Genomic DNA, 18,055 nt, shown 5'->3' on the forward strand with positions numbered 1-18,055 from the left:
CCCTGGCCCCGGCGCGGCATTTTTCCACCCTTTTTTCCACCCTTCGCGCTGGAAGCGGCATCAAAGGGGGGCGCGGGGGCCCCGGGGGGGCTCCTTGGCCCGAGCGGCGGCCAAACCCCGGCCCCGCTGTCCCGGCCCGGTCCCGCCGGGCCGCGATCCCAGCGCGGGCGGATCCCGGCGCGGCGGGGGGGCGGCCGAGGGAGGAGGCACCTGGAATGCTGAGATTCCACGGCGAGGTGTCGTTCCAACCCCGCCTTCCCAAAACCTGGCTGCTCCCTCAACTGGGTTCTCCCTGTCCTCGGGGTTGTTTTTCCCTGGGTTCTCCTTGTCCTGGATTTCCCCCATCCTGGATTTTCCTTGTCCTGGATTTTCCCTATCCTGGGCTCTCCTTATCTTGGATTTTCCTTGTCCTGGGTTCTCCTTGTCTTGAATTTTCCCTGTCCTGGGTTCTCCTTGTCCTGGGTTCTCCTTGTCCTGGGTTCTCCTTGTCCTGAATTTCCCCCATCCTGGATTTTCCTTGTCCTGGGTTCTCTTTATCCTGGGTTCTCCTTATCTTGGATTTTCCTTGTCCTGGGTTTTTCCTGTCCCGGATTTTCCTTGTCTTGGATTTTCCTTGTCCTGGGTTCTCCTTGTCCTGAATTTCACCCATCCTGGATTTTCCTTGTCTTGGATTTTCCTGGTCCTGGGTTCTCCTTGTCCTGAATTTCCCCCATCCTGGATTTTCCTTGTCCTGGGTTCTCTTTATCCTGGATTTCTCCCATCCTGGATTTTCCTTGTCCTGGGTTTTCCCTATCCTGGGTTCTCCTTATCTTGGATTTTCCTTGTCCTGGGTTCTCCTTATCCTGGATTTTCCCTCTCCTGGGTTCGTCTTATCCCGGATTTTCCTGTTTTTCCCTGGATCCCGATTTCCCCGGGTTCCAGGAATTGTCCCCACCGGGTTCCAGGAGAAAAGGGGGGAGGGAAGGGCAAAAATAAAAAACGAGGGACAGAAGGGATGACCTCAATCCCAGGGACACCCTGGGGACCCCGATCTGTGGGATGGGGGATCCAAGGGGGATTTTTGCAGATTTTGGGTTGAAATCCCTCAATTTTCCCACTTTTTCATGGAATGTGGGATGGGGATGGAGCGAGGATGGTGCCCTGAAAGGCCCCGGCCACGGATTTTGGGGAATGGATTTTGGATTTTGGGGTGCCCCAGAGGTGGATTTAACCCTGGAGGGTCCGGGAGGCAGGAGCAGGGCTGGGAATATCCCGGGAGACAGGAAAAACGGGATGAGAAAAACTCAGAAAAAACTTATTTTCCCCATTCCCGGCCTCATTCCAAGCGGGAACGGGAGCCCGGAGCCGGCAGCTCCCGGCCCGCCCCAGCAATTTGGGATGGCCAGATCCCAAAAAAAGACGGGAAAAGGATGTGCCAGCACGTCAGGATCTCGGAGAGGCTTTTTTTGGGATATTCCCCCCTCCTACGCATCCCAAAAACACCTAAAAACCCCACAGGGAAGCGGGAGTGGAAGGATTTGAGATTTTATCTTTATTTTTTTGATTTTTGGGGGACATTTTGGGATATTCTGCCCCTCACCTCCGGGAATAAGGAGCTGGAAAGGTCCCTGGGAAGCTGCTTTTGTTTTGTTTTTTTTTTTTTTATTTCTTTGAAAGAATGGAAAATGTAATGACAGGCTCTGAATGAAAAGGATAAAAGGAAGCAGCTGGAAAGGCCCTAAATAGAGAAAAATCCACCCCAAAATAAAATAGGACGAGAGGGAACAGGGGGTGAAAAGGGGAAGGGAAGGATTTGGGATCCCCTTTCCAGGTCCTGTCCCCAAATGGAGCATCCCCGGGGACCCCAAAGCAGAGGATCCCAAAACTGAGCAACCCTGGGGACCCCAAATCTGGGAATCTCGAATTGGAACATCCCAGAAACTGCAAATCAGAGAATCCTGGACCCGAGCATCTCTGGGGACCCCAAACTGGAGCATCTCTGGGGACTCCAAACCTGGGAATCCCTGGGTACCCCAAATCAGCTCATCCTGAGGTATCCAGAGCATTCCCAGGGACCCCAAATCAAAAATCCTGAACTGGTGCAGCCCTGGGGACCCCAAATTGGAATCCCTGGGAATCCCAAACCAGAGCATTCCAGCTGATCCAGGTGTGGAATTCCAGCCCGTCTGGCCAAGAGACGCCACTGCGCTCTCGCCGTTCCCTCTGCTGGGAGCTGGGAAAATCCCTGATCCCCAAAATCCCTGATCCCCAAAATCCCTGATCCCAAAAATCCCAATCCCAGAAATACCAAAAATCCCCCGATCCCAAAAATCCCAGACCCCAAAAATCCCTGATCCCAAAAACCCCCGATCATCAAAATCCCTGATCCCAAAAATCCCGATCACAAAAATCCCTGATCCCAAAAATCCCTGATCATCAAAATCCCTGATCCCAAAAATCCCCCAATCACAAAAATGCCCTGATCCCAAAATCCTCCAATCCCAAAAATCCCTGATCCCAAAATCTCCAATCCCAAAAATCCCCAATCCCAGAAATCCCAAAAATCCCCGATCCTAAAACCCCAATCCCCAGAAACCACACTCTCCAAAAATCCCTGATCCCAAAAATTCCCAATCCCAAAAAACCCCGACCTCTAAAAACCCTGCAATTTATTTGTGTTTTTCCAAGGTATTTTATTTTATTTTTCAGCCACCTCTGGAAAAAACATCCCGATTTTTTTTTTGCTTTTTCCATCTATTTTTGAACCCTTTTTTGGCTCCTGTTCCCTCTCTGGGGTTCCAGCCCATAAATAATAATAAAAACAACATTTTTAAATCCTTTTCGCTGACACTTCACCAGCCCTGCCAGAGCCTTTTCATTCTCCAGATGGCAAAAATCCGCCTCAAAATAATAAAAATAAAAAAGGAAAAAAGGAAAAAAAAGCCCTTAAAAAAAAAAAAAAAGGTCTGGAAGTTTTGGTAAATATTTGGTGTTTTTCTCTTTTTCTTTTTCTTTTTTTTTGGCTCTTTTTTTTTTTTGTTTTTTTTTTAATACTGTCACATGAAGTCGTAAAAGTGGAGCAGCTTTTTTTGGGATATTTTTTGGATATTTTAGGGATATTTTGGGGATATTTTGAGGAAAGTGCCAGGGCTTCATGTCCGCTTTGGGGTGCCCAAGGTTACCCCCCTGGTTTGGGGGAAACTGAGGCATGGAAAGAAAAAAAATAAAGAATTAAAGAAAAACTAAACTTTAAGAAGCTTTTTTCTTTAAAGAATTAAAGAAAAATTACACGAAATAAAGAAAGTGAATGATTATTGAACCTCTCAAATATGTGAAATTCTCAAAGCTCCTCTTCCCAAATTTGGGGATTTTATTCCCCAAAATTTACATATTCATAGATCACCTAAAGGACTCATGCATATTCATTATATGGCCACGCCCACTCCGCTCCGTTTTGGTTGGAAGATGAAATTCAAGGAAATCACAAAACTTCGGGCCTGGAAGGCCAAATCTGGGAGAGAATTTCCCCAAATCGTTTGGGGAAATATTTCCTTGGAGAAAAATGGAAAATCTGGGTCCGAATTAAAGCCAGGATTCGATCCCAGACCGGATTTGTGGTGTCGTGATGGCTTTGTGGGGTTGGGGTCACCTGTCCTGGCCCTGTGTCCCCTCTCCTGGGCCTGTGTCACCTCCAGGTCATGGGGATCGAGGTCCAGTTGATGGCGCTGGGTGTCACTGGGCAATGTCCACAGGCTGGGGACACTGGGTGGCACTGGGGGCTCTGGGCAGTGTCCACAGGCTGGGGACACTGAGTGGCGCTGGTGGCACCGGTGGCACCGGGCAGTGCCAGTTCTGGCCACTGGAGGGCGCTGAGTGTCTTGGCCCTGCCCCCTGTCTGTGACGTCATCTGCCGTGATTGGCGTCACCCCAAATCCCACAGCCCCAACCACAAATCCCCATTCCCAACCCCAAATCCCCAACCCCAACACCAAATCCCCATCCCCGACCCCAAACCCCTCATTCCCAATCCCAAACCCCCCATTCCCATTCCCCCATTCCCAATCCCACAGCCCCCAACTCTCCCAACACAGTCCCGGGACTGTCCCCAGTCCAAGTGGGTGCTGTCCCTAATCCCAGTCGGTGCTGTCCCCAGTCCCAGTGGGTGCTGTCCCCAATGCCGGTGGGTGCTGTCCCCAGTGCCAGTGGGTGCCACCCTTGTCCCCATGCCCACCCCCAGGCCTGTGGCCGCTGGCTGGGCCCAAGTGGCACCAGGGTGTCCTTCGTGTCCTCGCCCTGCACCGCGCTATGAGGAGCCTGGGGACACCCTCAGCTCCCCAGGGTGACACCAAACACCCCAAGGTGACACCGAGCACCCCAGGGTGTGACATTTTTGGGGAACACTCTGATTTTCCCAGTAAATCCTTCCCCAGGAATTTTGGGATCTCGTCCCTGCCCCAGTGCTCCCAGCACAGACCCGGCAGGGCTGGCATGGAGCACGGCTTCACTGGCATGGGCTGGCACGGACTGGCATTCAGCACGGCTTTACTGAGTGCTAGCATTCAGCACGGCTTTACTGGGTGCCATGGCATGGGCTGGCATTCAGCACAGCTTTACACGGGTCCTGGCACGGCTGGCATTTAGCACGGCTTTACTGGGTGCCATGGCATGGGCTGGCATTCAGCACAGCTTTACACGGGTCCTGGCACGGCTGGCATTTAGCACGGCTTTACTGGGTCCTGGCACGGACGCGGCGGTGGCAGCGGGGGTGGCAGCGCGACAGGAATGTGGCTCCCGGAGGAAGGGGACAGAGCTGTGACCCCACAACCGGTGCGTGGCATTTGGGGGGCGTTGCTGGCGGTTTTGGGGTAAAATTCTCATTATGAGACAGCAGCGGGCGGGGCTGGCACAAGGGGGACACCCTGGGGACATCAGCGGGGACGTCGCGGGGTCCCCTGAGCTGCTCGGTGCGGTGCCAGCCCCGTGTGGGGCCGGGGACAGGCTGTGGACAAGGGACAGGGGCGAGGTGTCCGTGGGGTCGGCGCCTTCTTTGGTTTAAATGTCGGGAATTTTGGAGGGGGGGTGGTGAGAAGTGGCAGCTCCTGGCACTGCGGGTGGCACCGGGGACATCCTCGGGTGGCTCCCGGGAATGGGGGGGGGGTTTGTACAGGAGGGGCGGGATCGGCGGGGATCGGGTGGGGTCGGATGGGATCGGGTGGTCCTGGATCCCGGGAATTATCAGGAATCCCGGGAATCATCACCGGGAATCTCGGGGAATGGGGTCCCGCTGTTCCCCGCTGCTCCAGGGGCGGATCCCGGGGACGGAGCCGCGGGAAAGGCCCGAGAGTGGCCCCGAGGGGCTCTGCCCTAAAAGCGCTGCTGGCAGCGGGGACGTGGCCGGGGTGGCACTGGGGACACTCCGGGAATCTTCATCCTCATCATCCTCCTCCTCATGCCAGCAGGAGCCGTCGAACCCCACAAGGAACCCCCAAAATCCAGGCAAATCCCGAAGTGGGGAACCTCTGGATTCTCCTGAAAACCGCCCCAAAAATCCCTGCGGGGACCCTCCGTGTCCTCCCGGCGTCCCCGGGTCCTTCCGTGTCCTCCCGGTGTCCTCGGGACCCTCCAAGTCCTCCCGGTGTCGCTGTGTGAGGAAATGACAACGACGGCAACAAAAAAAACCCGGGACGGAGCCGCTCCAGTGCCGGGGGTGGCGTGTCCAGAGTTGGGGACCAGCGGTGCCGTGTCCCTGCTGTCCCCAGGGTTTGGGGACTCGGTGTGACATGTCCAGGGTCCAGGGATCAGGTGTGGCGTGTCCAGGTGTGGCATGTCCGGGGTTGGGGACCGGCCGAGCCGTGTCCCCACAGTCCTGTCGGGGTTGGGGACCGGCTGTGCCGTGTCCCCGAGGTTTGGGGACCGACTGTGACATATTTGGGTTTGGGGACCGGCCGAGCCGTGTCCCCGCTGTCCTGTCGGGGCTGGGGACCGGCCGAGCCGTGTCCCCGCTGTCCCCTGCCCTGGGCACTCGCCGCGCTCCTCTCCCGGCGCCGCCATCGCAGCCCGGGGCTCCTCCTCGCTCGGCCCCGGGCACAACCCGGGCTGGCGGCTGGGCCGAGCCCGCTCCGCGCTCCGCCGCTGCCGCGGGAGCAGCCAGCCCGCTGTCCCCGCGTGTCGCTGGCCCTCATTTGGTGTCGCCGTCGCCGCGGGCCGCGGGCGTGTCGGGCTCCCAGAGGACGAACTCGTGTAGCAGCGTGTTCACCGTGTCGGGGCACTCCAGCATCACCATGTGGCTGCCCTCGTCGATCACCTTCAGGAAGGCGATCAGCAGGATCTGCGGGTGACCAGCGGCACGGTGAGACCCCTCCCGAGGTGGCACGAGTCCCCAAAAGCCACTCTGTCCCCTCCCTGGCGAGTGGCAGGGCCAGGATGAGCCCCAGCCCTCCAAAGCCACACTGTCCCCTCCCAGAGAGTGCCCCTAGCAGGGCTTGGAGCACCTTGGGACAGTGGGAGGTGTCCCCACCCATGACAAAGCGTCCCTGCCCATGCCAAGCTGACCCTGCCCATCCCTGTCCCACCCTGACCATGTCCCTCAGGTTACAAGAGGATTTCCCACTCCCTCCCCAAGGCTCCACAGCACCCCCCCCCCCCATTTTGGGGGGTAGCGTCCCCAAAACCCATCTCAGAGGTGCCACCCCGTACCTCTGCCATCCTCTGGTCCTCCTCGATGGGCACGAACTTGTCGTGCATGCCGTGCACCAGCAGCACGGGCACGGCCAGCTCGGCGTGGTACAGCTCGTCGCCCTCGGGCCAGTACTGCCCGCTCATGGTGGCCCTCAGCACGAAGGACGAGACGTTGAAGGCGTTGCCCTCCTTCAGCAGCTGCTTCTCCTTGGCACCTTGGCGGGCAAAGCCGGCCCTGGCACAGGGGGAGGGGGCTCAGCCCGAAATTCAGCAGTGCCAGGGTGAGCCCCAGCCCTCCAGCTCCCCAAAAGCCACTCTCTCCCCTCCCTCAGAGTGGCACTGCTGGCATGAGTCCCCTGAGAGGTGACAGGAGATTCCAGCCCCCCCAAAATCCACCCCCTGTCCCCTCTCTCAGATTGGCAGTGCCAGGATGCCCCCTGAGCGGCACAGGAAGCCCCCAGACCCCCAAAAGCCACACTGTGTCCCCTCCCTCGGCAGTGGCAGTGCCAGGCTGACCCGTGGGTGGCGCAGGACTCCCTCTGGGTGGCACAGGACCCTGTGGGTGGCAGCGGTGACTCACTTGAGGAAGCTCCAGGCCAGGCAGGGGGACAGGCAGTGCAGCACACATGGGGGCAGGTTGAAGATGGAGCACAGGCTGGGCTCCAGCGCCGTGGGGCCGCCCCCGTTGATCATGATCACCTTGTGCACCAGCTCGGGGTACTCGTGAGCCAGGAACGTGCAGAAGGACACCCTGAAAGGGTTAAAAATAACCACAAAGTGCTTGGCTTTCCCTATTTTAATTATTAATTGTACTAATTATATTGCTTATATTGATTGTGATCACTTTGTGCACCAGCTCGGGGTACTCGTGTGCCAGGAACGTGCAGAAGGCCACCCTGAGGAGACATTGGGACAGGGTGCCAGCGTGGCAGGGCTCCGTCTCCTTCATTAGTCTGCATCTAATCAGGAGCCCTAATCCTGGTTTATCCTAATTATAGCCCCTGCCCTTGCACTTCCCTCTCGGGATTAGCTGGACACCGAGATGGTGCCTGCCCCAAGGACACTCAGGAGCTCTGAATCAGGGGAGAAAGGGGATAAAAATGGGATAAAAACGGGTTAAACAGGATAAAAATGGGATAAAAGAATGGGAACCCCAAACTCCTAAAACACGGGGTTTGTGACCATTGCCATTTTCTGGGATGCTCCTAGCCCCTTACCCATAGGAGTGCCCGATGAGGATGTTCCTTTTCTTGGCGTAGCGCTTGAACACGGCCCTCATGTCCTCGGCCAGCGCGTAGAAGGTGTAGGCGGCGGCCACGGGCGGTGCTGAGCTGCAGCCGTGCCCCGCCAAGTCCGGCGCCACCACCTCGTAGCCCAGCTTGGAGAAGAACTCCAGCTGCTCCTTCCAGATGTCCAAAGAGCCTCCGACACCGTGGATGAAGAACAGCACCACGTCCCCGTGCGTGCCCTTGCAGCTGGTAATGCGCTTCTTGCAGTCCACCGTCACCACCCTCTTGGGCTTGCGCTTGCGGCGCTTGGCGGCGGCCCCGGTGGGCTCCGGCGCTCCCGGCTCACCGTTGGCCTCGGGCACCGGGCACGGCGGGCACCGCCGCGGGCTGCGGGCGCTCTCGGGGCGCGAGGCCTCGCTCAGGTTCTCGATCAGCAGCTGCCCGTTGCGGTAGAGCGTGATGCGGCGCTGGCAGCGCACGGCGCCGCGCTCGGGGGACGAGCCTGGGAATTCCGGGGGCCCCGGGCGCTCGGGAGCGCTGTGGTGGATGCGCAGGATCCGGCCGGGCTTCACCTCCAGGAAGGTGAAGCCGTCGCTGGACTCAACGCTGTCCAGGGGCCCCACGGCGTTGGGGGTCTTGCCCAGCAGGCAGCAGAGGAAGCCGTCGGTGATGCTGGTCAGCATGGTGATGCCTGGGAAAATGGGGAAATTGGGGAAAAATGGGGGGAAAATGGGATTCAGTCCTAATTCCAGCAGAGGAAGCCATTGGTGATGCTGGTCAGCATGGTGATGCCTGGGGAAATGTGGAAAAACATAGGAAAATATGGGAAACCAAGGAAGACCATGGGAAAGTATGGAAAAATGTGGGAAAACCAGGGAAAAACATGGAAACCTGGACGATTCCCCATCCTGCTTTTTTCTGGGTCACATCCCTGTCCCCAAGCCCTGAAGTTGCCATCAAGCCCTTGGCAAAGGGATTCATTCTGGCTGAAAGAAAAAACCTGGGGGGAAAAAAGCCTTTTTGGAAAACAAAATTCCCTTTTCCCAATAAATGTGTAGCACAGGGAAGTTCCAGTCCTAGGAATTAATTATTTATCCCACAAAGATAAATATTTATCCCATAAAATTGAAATATTTATCCCATTAAATATAAACACGGCTGTGGTCGGAAGCAGCATCCGAGGTGGGAATTAAAATTTAATTAAAATCTCTCCACAAAATAAACTAAGGAACGTGGGGTGTGGGATTATCCAGAGCTCGCTGCTGGAGTTGAAATCTTGGGATTTTGGGAATATTCAGGGAAAAGCTGGTGGAAATGGGGGCACGGAGGTTGGGAATGGGTTAATTATGGCAGAGGGAAAATGAACACGGTGAATTATTGATGGCAGCAGGAGGAGAAAGTGGGATACAAGCGCTGATCCTGTGGGGTCCTGATCCCAGATCCCACTCCTGCGGGATCCTGATCCCAATGCTGTACAATCCCAGTTTCCATTCCTGTGGGATCAGAATCCCAATTCCCATTCCCGTGGGATCGGGATCCCAGACCTCACTCCTGCAGGATCCCAGTTCCCATTCTTGCAGGATCAGGATCCTGTTCCAGTGGGATCCCATTTTCCATTCCTGCAGGATCCTGATCCCATTCTAGTGGGATATGGATCCCACTTCCCACTCTTGAATGATCTCAGATCCCATTCCAGCAGGATCCCAGTTCCCATTCCACTGGAATCTCAGATCCCAGTTCCCATTCCTGCGGGATCCCAGTTCCCTAGATTTCCGGATTCCTGAATCCCCAGATCCCAGATCCCCGGATTCCAGATTCCCGGATTCCCAGATTCCCAAATTCCCAGATTCCTGGATCCCCATATCCCAGATCCACAGATCCCAGGATCCCTGATCCCAGATTCCCGGATCCCCGTCTCCCACCTCCCCCGCGCTCGGTGCCCGGAGCATCCAGGGAGAAGAGGCTGGAACCGGATCCCGATGGATGCAGGAAGGCGGGAATGGCGCCCGTTGCCATGGAAACAGGATGGTGGTGGGGGGGTATCCCGACCCAGCTCCTTCCCAGCCCTGCTCTGGCTGCCCGAGGGATCCCGGGAATCTGGGAAATCAGAAATGTGGGAATTCGGGAATTTGGGAATCTGGGAAATCAGAAATGTGGGAATCTGGGAATCCGGGGATATGGGAATTTGGGAATCTGGGAATATGGAAATTTGGGAGTCCTGGAATCGGGGAATTCAGGAATCGGGGAATTCAGGAATCTAGGAATTCAGGATTTTGGGAATCCAGGATTTTGAGAAATTGGGAATCCAGGATTTTGAGAAATTGAGAATCTGGGAATTTGGGATTTCAGGAATTCAGGATTTTGGGAATTCAATGCCTCTTATGTAAGACTGGGAATGGAAATGAGGCGGGAATGGCAGGATCTGGCAGAGGCATCCTGGAGCCAGAGAAATCCATCCTTGGGATCCTGCCAAAGGGATCGTGCCACTGGGATTGTGCTGTTGGGATCCTGCCTCGGGATCTGGCCTTGGGATCCTGGCACCGGGGCTGGCACAGGGGACACAGGAATGGCACGGGGCACTTGGGAGCAGGATTTGGAACCAGGATTTGGAACCAGGATCCTTTGGGATCAGGATTTGGGATCAGGGCTTGGGATCTGGGGTTGGGATCAAGATTTGGGATCAGGGTCTGGAATCGGGGTTTGGGATCAGGCACTGGAACCAGCACTGGAACCAGCCCAACCTCTCCCTTCACCTCGGGCAGGTTTTCCCAAAATTCCGGCCGAAATTCCAGAGGGATCGGACCCCCCTCCCCCCCAGCAATCCATCCCTGCCGTTGCATCACGAGGGGAGGAAAGAAGGAATGAAGGAATGAGGAAATGAAGGAATGAAGGAATGAAGGAAGGAGGGAAGGAATGAAGGAAGGAGGGAAGGAATGAAGGAAGCTTTTCCCCGAGCTGGTTTTCCAGGATAATTCCCCTCCTTCCCCCCCTCTCTGGCGCACCTGCACAAATCCGGGTTTTTCCCGTCTCCTCTCTGCCCCACAACATCCCAACCCCCCTCGCATCCCAGATTTTGTTTTCCCGACGGGAAAATTTCCCGCATTTTTGGGTCACCGCCCCCCCCCCCCCCCCGCAGCAGCACCTCGGGCGCCAGGACATTCCCGCAGCCCCGCGGGGGGAAAAAAGCGCCGCTCACCTCATCGATGGCCCAGGGGCTCCGGGGATGCGGGAGGAGGGAAAAATCCTGGAATTGCGCAGGATTCCCGCTGCAAATCCTGGAATTTGGCAAAATTCGCGGTGCAAATCTTGGAATTGCGCCGAGTTCCCAGTGCAAATCCTGGAATTCCGCAGAATTCCCGGTGGGGAGGCGGAGCAGGGCGGTGAAAATCCCGATTTTTTTTTTTTCCCGGCGTTTTTGGGGGGGCGGGAGGGAGTGAATTCCTTCAGCCCCCCCCGAAAATTCCCCAAAACGCCCCAAATTGCCCAAACGGCCCCGAGTGCTGCCCGTGCCCGCTCCGGGGGCGCTCCGGGCTCGTCCTTGGAGCGGTCGCCATGGAAAAGGCAAAGCCCGAAGAGCTCCGGAGGGGCGGGACCGCGGCTGATGGACAGCGACAGAGGGGACAGGGACAGAGACAGCGACAGAAGGGACAGGGATGGGGACAGCGACTGGGATGGGGACAGGGACAGCGACAGGGGAGACAGGGATGGGGACAGCGACAGGGACTGCGGCTGATTGACAGGGACAGGGATGGGGACAGAGGGGACAGGCCAGGGACGGGGATGGGCACAGAAGAAGAAGAAGGGGACAGGGACAGAGGTGGCATTTGGGATGGGGTGCTGACACTGTGGGGCTTTTTGGGATGGCAAAGGGGGCGAGTGTGGCAGTGCCATGGGCAGTGCCATGAGGGTGGCAGTGCCACAAACATGGCAGTGCCACCAATGTGTCACATGTGTGGTAGTGCCATGAATATGGCAGTGTCCCAAACCCATCAGTGCCACCAAGGTGTCACACGTGTGGCAGCGCCAGTGGTGTGGCAGTGCCACCCCCAGGAGGCTAAACACCAAACCAGGGCTAAGTTTTGGGTTTATTTTCCCAGATTTTGGGCTCGGGGAGGGTTGAGCCACATCCTTTCATTCCTGCTGGGCCACAAAAACCAGCAGGGAAAAATCCTGGAGCTGCTTCTGCTCTTGTTCTGGGATTGATAACAAAAAGGAAAATCCTCAAATTATCTGGCTTGGAAGGACCTGAAATCCCACCCAGTCCCATCTTGGACCATCATTGGCTGATTCCACCTTTCCTTGGACATTCCAGGGCTGGAGCAGCTCAGCTGCTCTGGGAATTCCTTCCCAAAATCCTCCTTCCCCCCCTCCCCCCCAGTCTCCCTTTTCCCATCCCAAATCCACTCCCTGGCTCCTGTCCCTCCATCCCTTGTCCCAGGTCCCTCTCCAGCTCTCATGGAGCTCTTTCAGGCACTGGGAGTGGCTTCGTGGCCCTGTCGCGACATCCTGCGGGACAACCGACAGCCCCCGAGGCGACAAGGCCGCAGTGGCGCCGTTGCCATGGTAACTTCTCACGACCCCCCCCGAGACGACTACAACTACCATCAGCCCTTGCGGGGCAGCGCCGGCTGTGATTGGCTGGGAGGACGGAGCCAATGAGAAGCGGCGTTATTGGCGGGCGGAGCAAAATGGCGGTGCCGGGCCCGGCGTGGGCGCGGGCAGGGGGCCGCAGGTACTGGGAGGGGAAATCTCAACTTTAAAATTCTAAACTTATCCTTTATTTCCTTCTCCTCACTCATTTTTCTGCTTTAATTTCCCCCAAGCTTTTCCCTGCTGCGAGGTTTTCCTTTCCCGCTGCTCCCAAACGCTCCGGAGCCTCTTCCTGGGACTTCCAACGCCGCCGTTCTCTGCCGCGTCCCGGCCCCAGCATGGAATTTCCGACAAATCCGTGGAAAATCCCGGGGCAACGAGTACCAGCCCAACAACTGGAAGCGGAAGAAGACTCACGGCTGGATCAAACGGATCAGCACTCCCGGCGGGGTCGCCGTGATCCTGCGGCGGATGCTGAAGGGCAGGAAATCCCTGAGCCACTGAGGGAACCCCGGAATTCTCCGGGAATTCTTCTCCAGGAATTCGGGATGACCCCGCCGGGCCCTAGAGGAGGTGCCCAGCCCTGCTGACCCTGTCACACCGTGCCTCTGAGGGGTTTGGGGCGCGGCTGTTCCTTCGGTTGTTAAATTATTCTCAAATTTGCGTGTGTTTATTCCAAATTTTTAAAATTTTCTTTGTTTATAAACGTGGGAATGCGGAATGTGCTGAAATCCCAGCGTGTCTCCTGCGTTAATTAGGGTGGGGAATTTAATGAGGAGGGGGAATCTGGCGCGTACCAGGGCAGATATTTGGGAAAGTTGGGGGTGCGGAATTAGGGATGGAATTCAGGTTTTCTTCACTTAGCAGCGCCTCTGCCCCATCCTCTGGGCTCCTGATTCCAGCATCACCTCTGGGATGGGATATAGGGAAGGAATTCTCCTCTTTTTCCAGCGCCGCTAATGAGCCGGCACTTAATGAGCCGCCCCTTAATTGAAGCGTGGACTCGCCGCTCAAACTACAACTCCCAGCGCGCCCCGCGCCTCTCTCCATCCGGGTTCTCCCGCACTGCACCCGCCCCGCCATTCCGGGCGGGCACTTCCTGCCTCAACCCAACCCCCACGTCGATGGTTGACAGGCGCGGCGCCCAATAGAAACGCAGTGTTCCGGGGCGTGGGCCAATCGGGGCGCGCGAGGCGGGCGGCCATGACAGTGGGCGGGCCGGGGCGGCTCCACCCGGCTGGTGGCGGCGAAGATGGTACGTGAGCCCCCCGCCGCAATGGCGGCCCCACGCCGACCTCGGCGGCCCGGCTGCGGCTCTCGGGCCCCGCCGCGCCGCCCGCGGCCTTTCCGGTACCGCAGCGGCGGCGCCGCCGCCGCTTCCGGCCTGTAGGGCCCGCGCCCGCCGCGGCCTGGGCGAAGGTGGCGGGGCTGAGGGGGTGTGAGGGGTTCCCGCCCTCAGGGGTGGCGTTGAGGGGAGCCCCGGGCGGAGTGCGGGGGATTTGGGGGTGAGGGGAGAGGCAGGGCGGGGTTTGGGGGATTTGGGGAGCCCCAGGGCGGGGTTTGGAGTGAGGGAAACCCCAGGGCGGTGTTTGGTGGATTTGGGGAGTCCTAGGGTGGGGTTTGGGCTCGGAATGAGGTTGGAGCACCCCAATATGGGTGGGGGGCACCCTAAGGGAGGGCCGAACCATTTCTTTTGGGTGAGGGGTAACTTAAAGTTGGGCAGAACCATTTGTTTTATCGGGGGGGTTAGGGATCACCCTAAAGTTGGGTTGAACCATTTGTTTTGTGGGGGGGCTTAGGCGTCACAGCCTTGGGATCACCCTGGGAATTTTATCTGGGGAAAGAAAGTTTGGAGCTGCCCAAATCCCGGGAATTTCCCCTCAGGCCCTGGAGTTTGGTGTCGGTTGGACAGACACCAATCCCTGGGTTTCCCTGGGCTGTCCTTGCCTGTTCCCTGAGGGATTTTTGGGAATTGTGGCTCCCCAGGCAGATTTCCTGAAGGGGCTCCCGGTGTACAACAAGAGCAACTTCAGCAGGTTCCATGCTGATTCCGTCTGCAAGGCTTCCGTGAGTGCTCCGGGGCCCCATTCCTTAATCCTGGAATTCCCTAATCCTGCAGTTCCCCAATCCCGGAATTCCCCAGTCACGCAATTCCCAAATCCTGGAATTCCCCAACGCAGTATTCCCAGATCCTGGAATTCCTGAATCCCGGCATTCCCAGATCCCAGAGTTCTCCAATCCCAGAATTCCCTTGTCCCAGAGTTCCCCAGTCCTGGTATTTCCCATCCTTGAATTCCCAAATCCTGGAATTCCCCATCCCAGCGTTCCCCAATCCCGGAATTCCCAAATCCCCCATTTCCATCCCGTCCCTGAGTCTCTTTCTCGTTCCCGTTCCAGAACCGCCGGCCCTCGGTGTATTTGCCCACCAGAGAATTCCCCTCGGAACAGAGTGAGTCCTGCTGGGAAAATCCCGATTTTTATCAGCTCCACCAGGGGCATCCCACAGTCCCAGCTCCCCCTCTTTATTCCCAATATTCCCTCTCTTTATTCCCAGCTTCCCCCTCTTAATTCCCAATATTCCCTCTTTTAATTCCCAGTATTCCCCCTTTAAATTCCCAGTTTTCCCTTTATTTATTCCCAATATTCCCCCTTTTAATTCCCAATTCCTCCTTTAATTACTCCTATTTTCCTCTTTATTTATTCCCATCCTTCCCCTTCTTTATCCCCAGTTTTCCCTCCAACAATTCCCAATTTTTCCTCCCTCCTTATGCATTGAAATCCTCCTAAAACCTGAAATTTTTCCCCCTGTTTTTCCTTGGAATTATTCGCAGTTATCGTGACAGAGAAGACAAACATCCTCCTGCGCTACCTCCACCAGCAGTGGGACAAAAAGGTGACATTTGGGATCCAAATTTCCCAATTTTTCTGGGAATTTGGGATGGATTTATTCCAGGAGTCATTCCTGTATGAATGGTGAATGTGGGAATTCCAGGCAGGAAATCCTGGGGTGGTTCTGGCCCTGGAAATGAGGGGAAATTGGGATTGAGGGAGGTTGTGGTTGGGAATTTGGGAATGCTGGGATTTGGGAACTCTGGGATTGGGAATGGTTGGGTTTGGAAATTACGGGATGTGGGAATGTTGAGAATGGGAATACTCGGGAGTAGGAATGTTGGGATTTGGGAATATGGGGATTTGGGAATCCCAGCATGTGGGAACACTGGGGATCCCCATGCTGGGAGTCTGCCCTGGAATTCCCTGGAACCCCCTAAAATTCCCTGAAAACCCCTAAAATCCTCTGGAATCCCCCTGGAACCCCTAAAATTCCCCAGACCCCCCCTGAATTCCCCGATCCCCCCGGCACTGCCCGCTGACGCCCGGCGCTGTTGCAGAATGCGGCCAAGAAGCGCGAGCAGGAGCAGGGCGAGCTCGAGGGCGAGAACTCGGCCCCGCCGCGCAAAATCGCCCGGACCGGCAGCCAGGACATGACCGAGGACACTTAAAACACCCCGGAGCCGGGCGTTCCCAAGGCTCTTCCCGCTTCTTCTCACCTCCCGCACCCCTCCCCTGACCCGCTGGGAATTCCCAGGATCCGCCCTATTTATTTGGGATTTGCCTCGTGCCTGGTTTTTGGTTTGTATTTATGGGGTTTTTATGGAGAGGGAGAATTGTTCGTCCTTAGGGGCCCTAATTCCCAAAATTCCTGGTTTTTCTGGGGTATCCCAGAATTCCTAATTCCCCAAAATTCCCCCTTTTCCTGAGATTCCTGGGATTCACTCCTGAGATCTCCCAGGTGAGCTCATTTCCAAAAATCCCCTTTTCCTGGGATTTATTCCCTTCCCAAAATTCCCTTTTTCCTGGGATTCCTCAGATCTGCTCCTTGAGAAATTCCAGGACAACTCCCCCCCTTTTTTTTCCCCCCCCAAAATTCCACTTCTTTTGGGATTCTTGGGATCTACTCCCTGTGACACCCCAGAATTCCTCATTTCCAAAACCCCACTTTTTCTGGGATCTCCTCCCTTCCCAAAAATCCCCTTTTCCCAGGATTCCCCACATCTCTTCCCTGTAAAATTCCAAGATTTTTTTTTTCCCTTCACGTCCCCCTGGAGAAATTCCCAGGAATCCTTTGGATATTCCCAACCCAACCACAACTGTGAGGCCTTTCCCATTTTTCCAGAAAATTCCCAACCCCTTCCCAGGCTCCGGTCATGGCTGGAGCCGATCCCTGGGAATTTGGACCCCGGGATTTTTTTGGGGCTGGATCCACGGAATATTTTTCCCCACCCTCTGGAAAAGCTGGGAGCGTCGATCCTTAAATCCCGATTTTCTCCTGGGAATTGCTGGATCCTGTCTGAGGGATCACTCGGAATTCCCAGGACTGGGAGCGGCCCCAGATCTGGGAGAATCCTGGCTGGAATTCCAGGAATCCAGGATGGAATCTGGGATCTGGGCTGGAATTTGCGATCTGGGTTGGAAGAATCCAGGCTGGAATTCTGGGAATCCAGGCTGGAATTCCAGAATCCAGGTGGGAAATCCAGGAATCCAGGATGTAATTTGGGATCTGGGCTGGAATTCAGGAATCCAAGGTGGAATTCAGGATCTGGGCTGGAAGAATCCAGGATGGAATTCAGGAATCCAGGATGGAAGAATCCAGGCTGGAATTCCGGGAATGCAGAGCCCATCCCATGCTCCCCAAATCCTCGGGATTGAGACAATTCCCAGCCGCCTTTCCGGGACCATCCAGAGGCTCAGGATCCATGGAGAACTTTGGGAAAGGACCGGATGATCCCAAAATTCCAGCTGCTTTTCCATGAGGAGCTGATTCCCGCAGGAATCCCGGAATTCGGGGCCTTTCTCCCTCCCCTTGCTGGGAAGCCCACAGGGATTTTTCCAGGAGATTTCCAGGATCAATTCCCAGCTCTGACTCTGGGAGGGTTCCTGCCGCCCCTTTTCCCGGAAAATCCCGGATCCACCCTCGGAATTCCGGGCTGGGAAGGGCCAAAACTCCTCCAGAAGCTCGGGAGGAGCAGGACACAGCTCCGGTCGGAATTCCCGGAATTTGGGACTGGAATTCAATCCAGAACTTTGGCTCTGCCTCCGTTTTTCCCAATTTTTTTTTGTTTTGTTTTGTTTTGGTTGGTTGGTTTTTTTATGGAAGCAACTTTGGAATTCCTGGAATGCAGTGTTGGGGGGGTGGGGGGAGGGGAAGGACAAGCGGAATTCCCGGGATTTTGGTTTGGTTTGGGATTTCCAGCTGGAGAACTCCGGGAGGAGCCGGATTTGAGGAATCTCCGGAAGGAATTCCGAGGGTTCCAGGAGAGGAGGGCGGATCCCGGGGTTCCCGAGGCTCGGGAATGTTGTTCCATTAAAGAGTTGGCACTTCCTGCTGGAATTCCCACTTTTCTTCCCCCTGGGAAAGGGAGATGGGAGCCTGGGGGAGTGGGGATTTATCCCAGGAAAAATGGGTGGGAAATTCTGGGGGGAAAGGTCGGGATTGGCCGGAGCTGGGCGGGTTTGGGATCTCCGGAGGGATTTGGGATCCCCCTTCCCCCTCTTCTCCAGCTCATTCCCAGCTTTGCCTG

The 18,055-nt window shown here is 56.2% G+C and overlaps 3 protein-coding genes and 1 long non-coding RNA gene across 6 annotated transcripts; 3 read left to right on the top strand and 1 right to left on the bottom strand.

Moving 5' to 3' along the window:
* Nucleotides 1-4,532: 4,532 nt before the first annotated feature.
* On the bottom strand, nt 4,533-11,558 carry ABHD8 (abhydrolase domain containing 8). Of its 3 annotated transcripts, none has more exons than XM_074528858.1 (5): nt 11,083-11,558; nt 7,875-8,678; nt 7,238-7,408; nt 6,676-6,892; nt 4,533-6,307 (listed from the first exon to the last, which is right to left on the bottom strand). In XM_074528858.1, the coding sequence occupies exons 1-5, from the start codon at nt 11,085-11,087 to the stop codon at nt 6,158-6,160; spliced, it is 1,347 nt and encodes a 448-aa protein (XP_074384959.1). In that variant the 5' UTR covers nt 11,088-11,558; the 3' UTR covers nt 4,533-6,157. The 3 variants fall into 3 exon arrangements, with proteins under 3 accessions (XP_074384959.1, XP_005497006.3, XP_074384960.1); XM_005496949.4 differs by having other exon boundaries at nt 7,875-8,577; nt 11,083-11,549; XM_074528859.1 differs by lacking the exon at nt 11,083-11,558 and adding an exon at nt 9,809-9,939 and having other exon boundaries at nt 7,875-8,577.
* LOC141725411 (uncharacterized) lies at nt 9,750-11,432 on the top strand. Its single transcript, XR_012577265.1, has 2 exons — nt 9,750-9,999; nt 10,649-11,432. It is a non-coding gene; the product is annotated as an uncharacterized LOC141725411 (long non-coding RNA).
* A 919-nt stretch (nt 11,559-12,477) lies between the features above and the next one.
* Nucleotides 12,478-13,207, top strand: MRPL34 (mitochondrial ribosomal protein L34). Its single transcript, XM_074528861.1, has 2 exons — nt 12,478-12,618; nt 12,710-13,207. The coding sequence occupies exons 1-2, from the start codon at nt 12,542-12,544 to the stop codon at nt 12,978-12,980; spliced, it is 348 nt and encodes a 115-aa protein (XP_074384962.1). The 5' UTR covers nt 12,478-12,541; the 3' UTR covers nt 12,981-13,207.
* Nucleotides 13,208-13,590: 383 nt separating this feature from the next.
* Nucleotides 13,591-17,857, top strand: DDA1 (DET1 and DDB1 associated 1). Its single transcript, XM_074528862.1, has 5 exons — nt 13,591-13,731; nt 14,463-14,543; nt 14,874-14,925; nt 15,308-15,369; nt 15,866-17,857. The coding sequence occupies exons 1-5, from the start codon at nt 13,729-13,731 to the stop codon at nt 15,974-15,976; spliced, it is 309 nt and encodes a 102-aa protein (XP_074384963.1). The 5' UTR covers nt 13,591-13,728; the 3' UTR covers nt 15,977-17,857.
* Nucleotides 17,858-18,055: the final 198 nt, after the last annotated feature.

The sequence above is a fragment of the Zonotrichia albicollis genome, chromosome 29, assembly GCF_047830755.1.
Source record: "Zonotrichia albicollis isolate bZonAlb1 chromosome 29, bZonAlb1.hap1, whole genome shotgun sequence".
NCBI classification, from domain to species: Eukaryota; Metazoa; Chordata; class Aves; order Passeriformes; family Passerellidae; genus Zonotrichia; species Zonotrichia albicollis.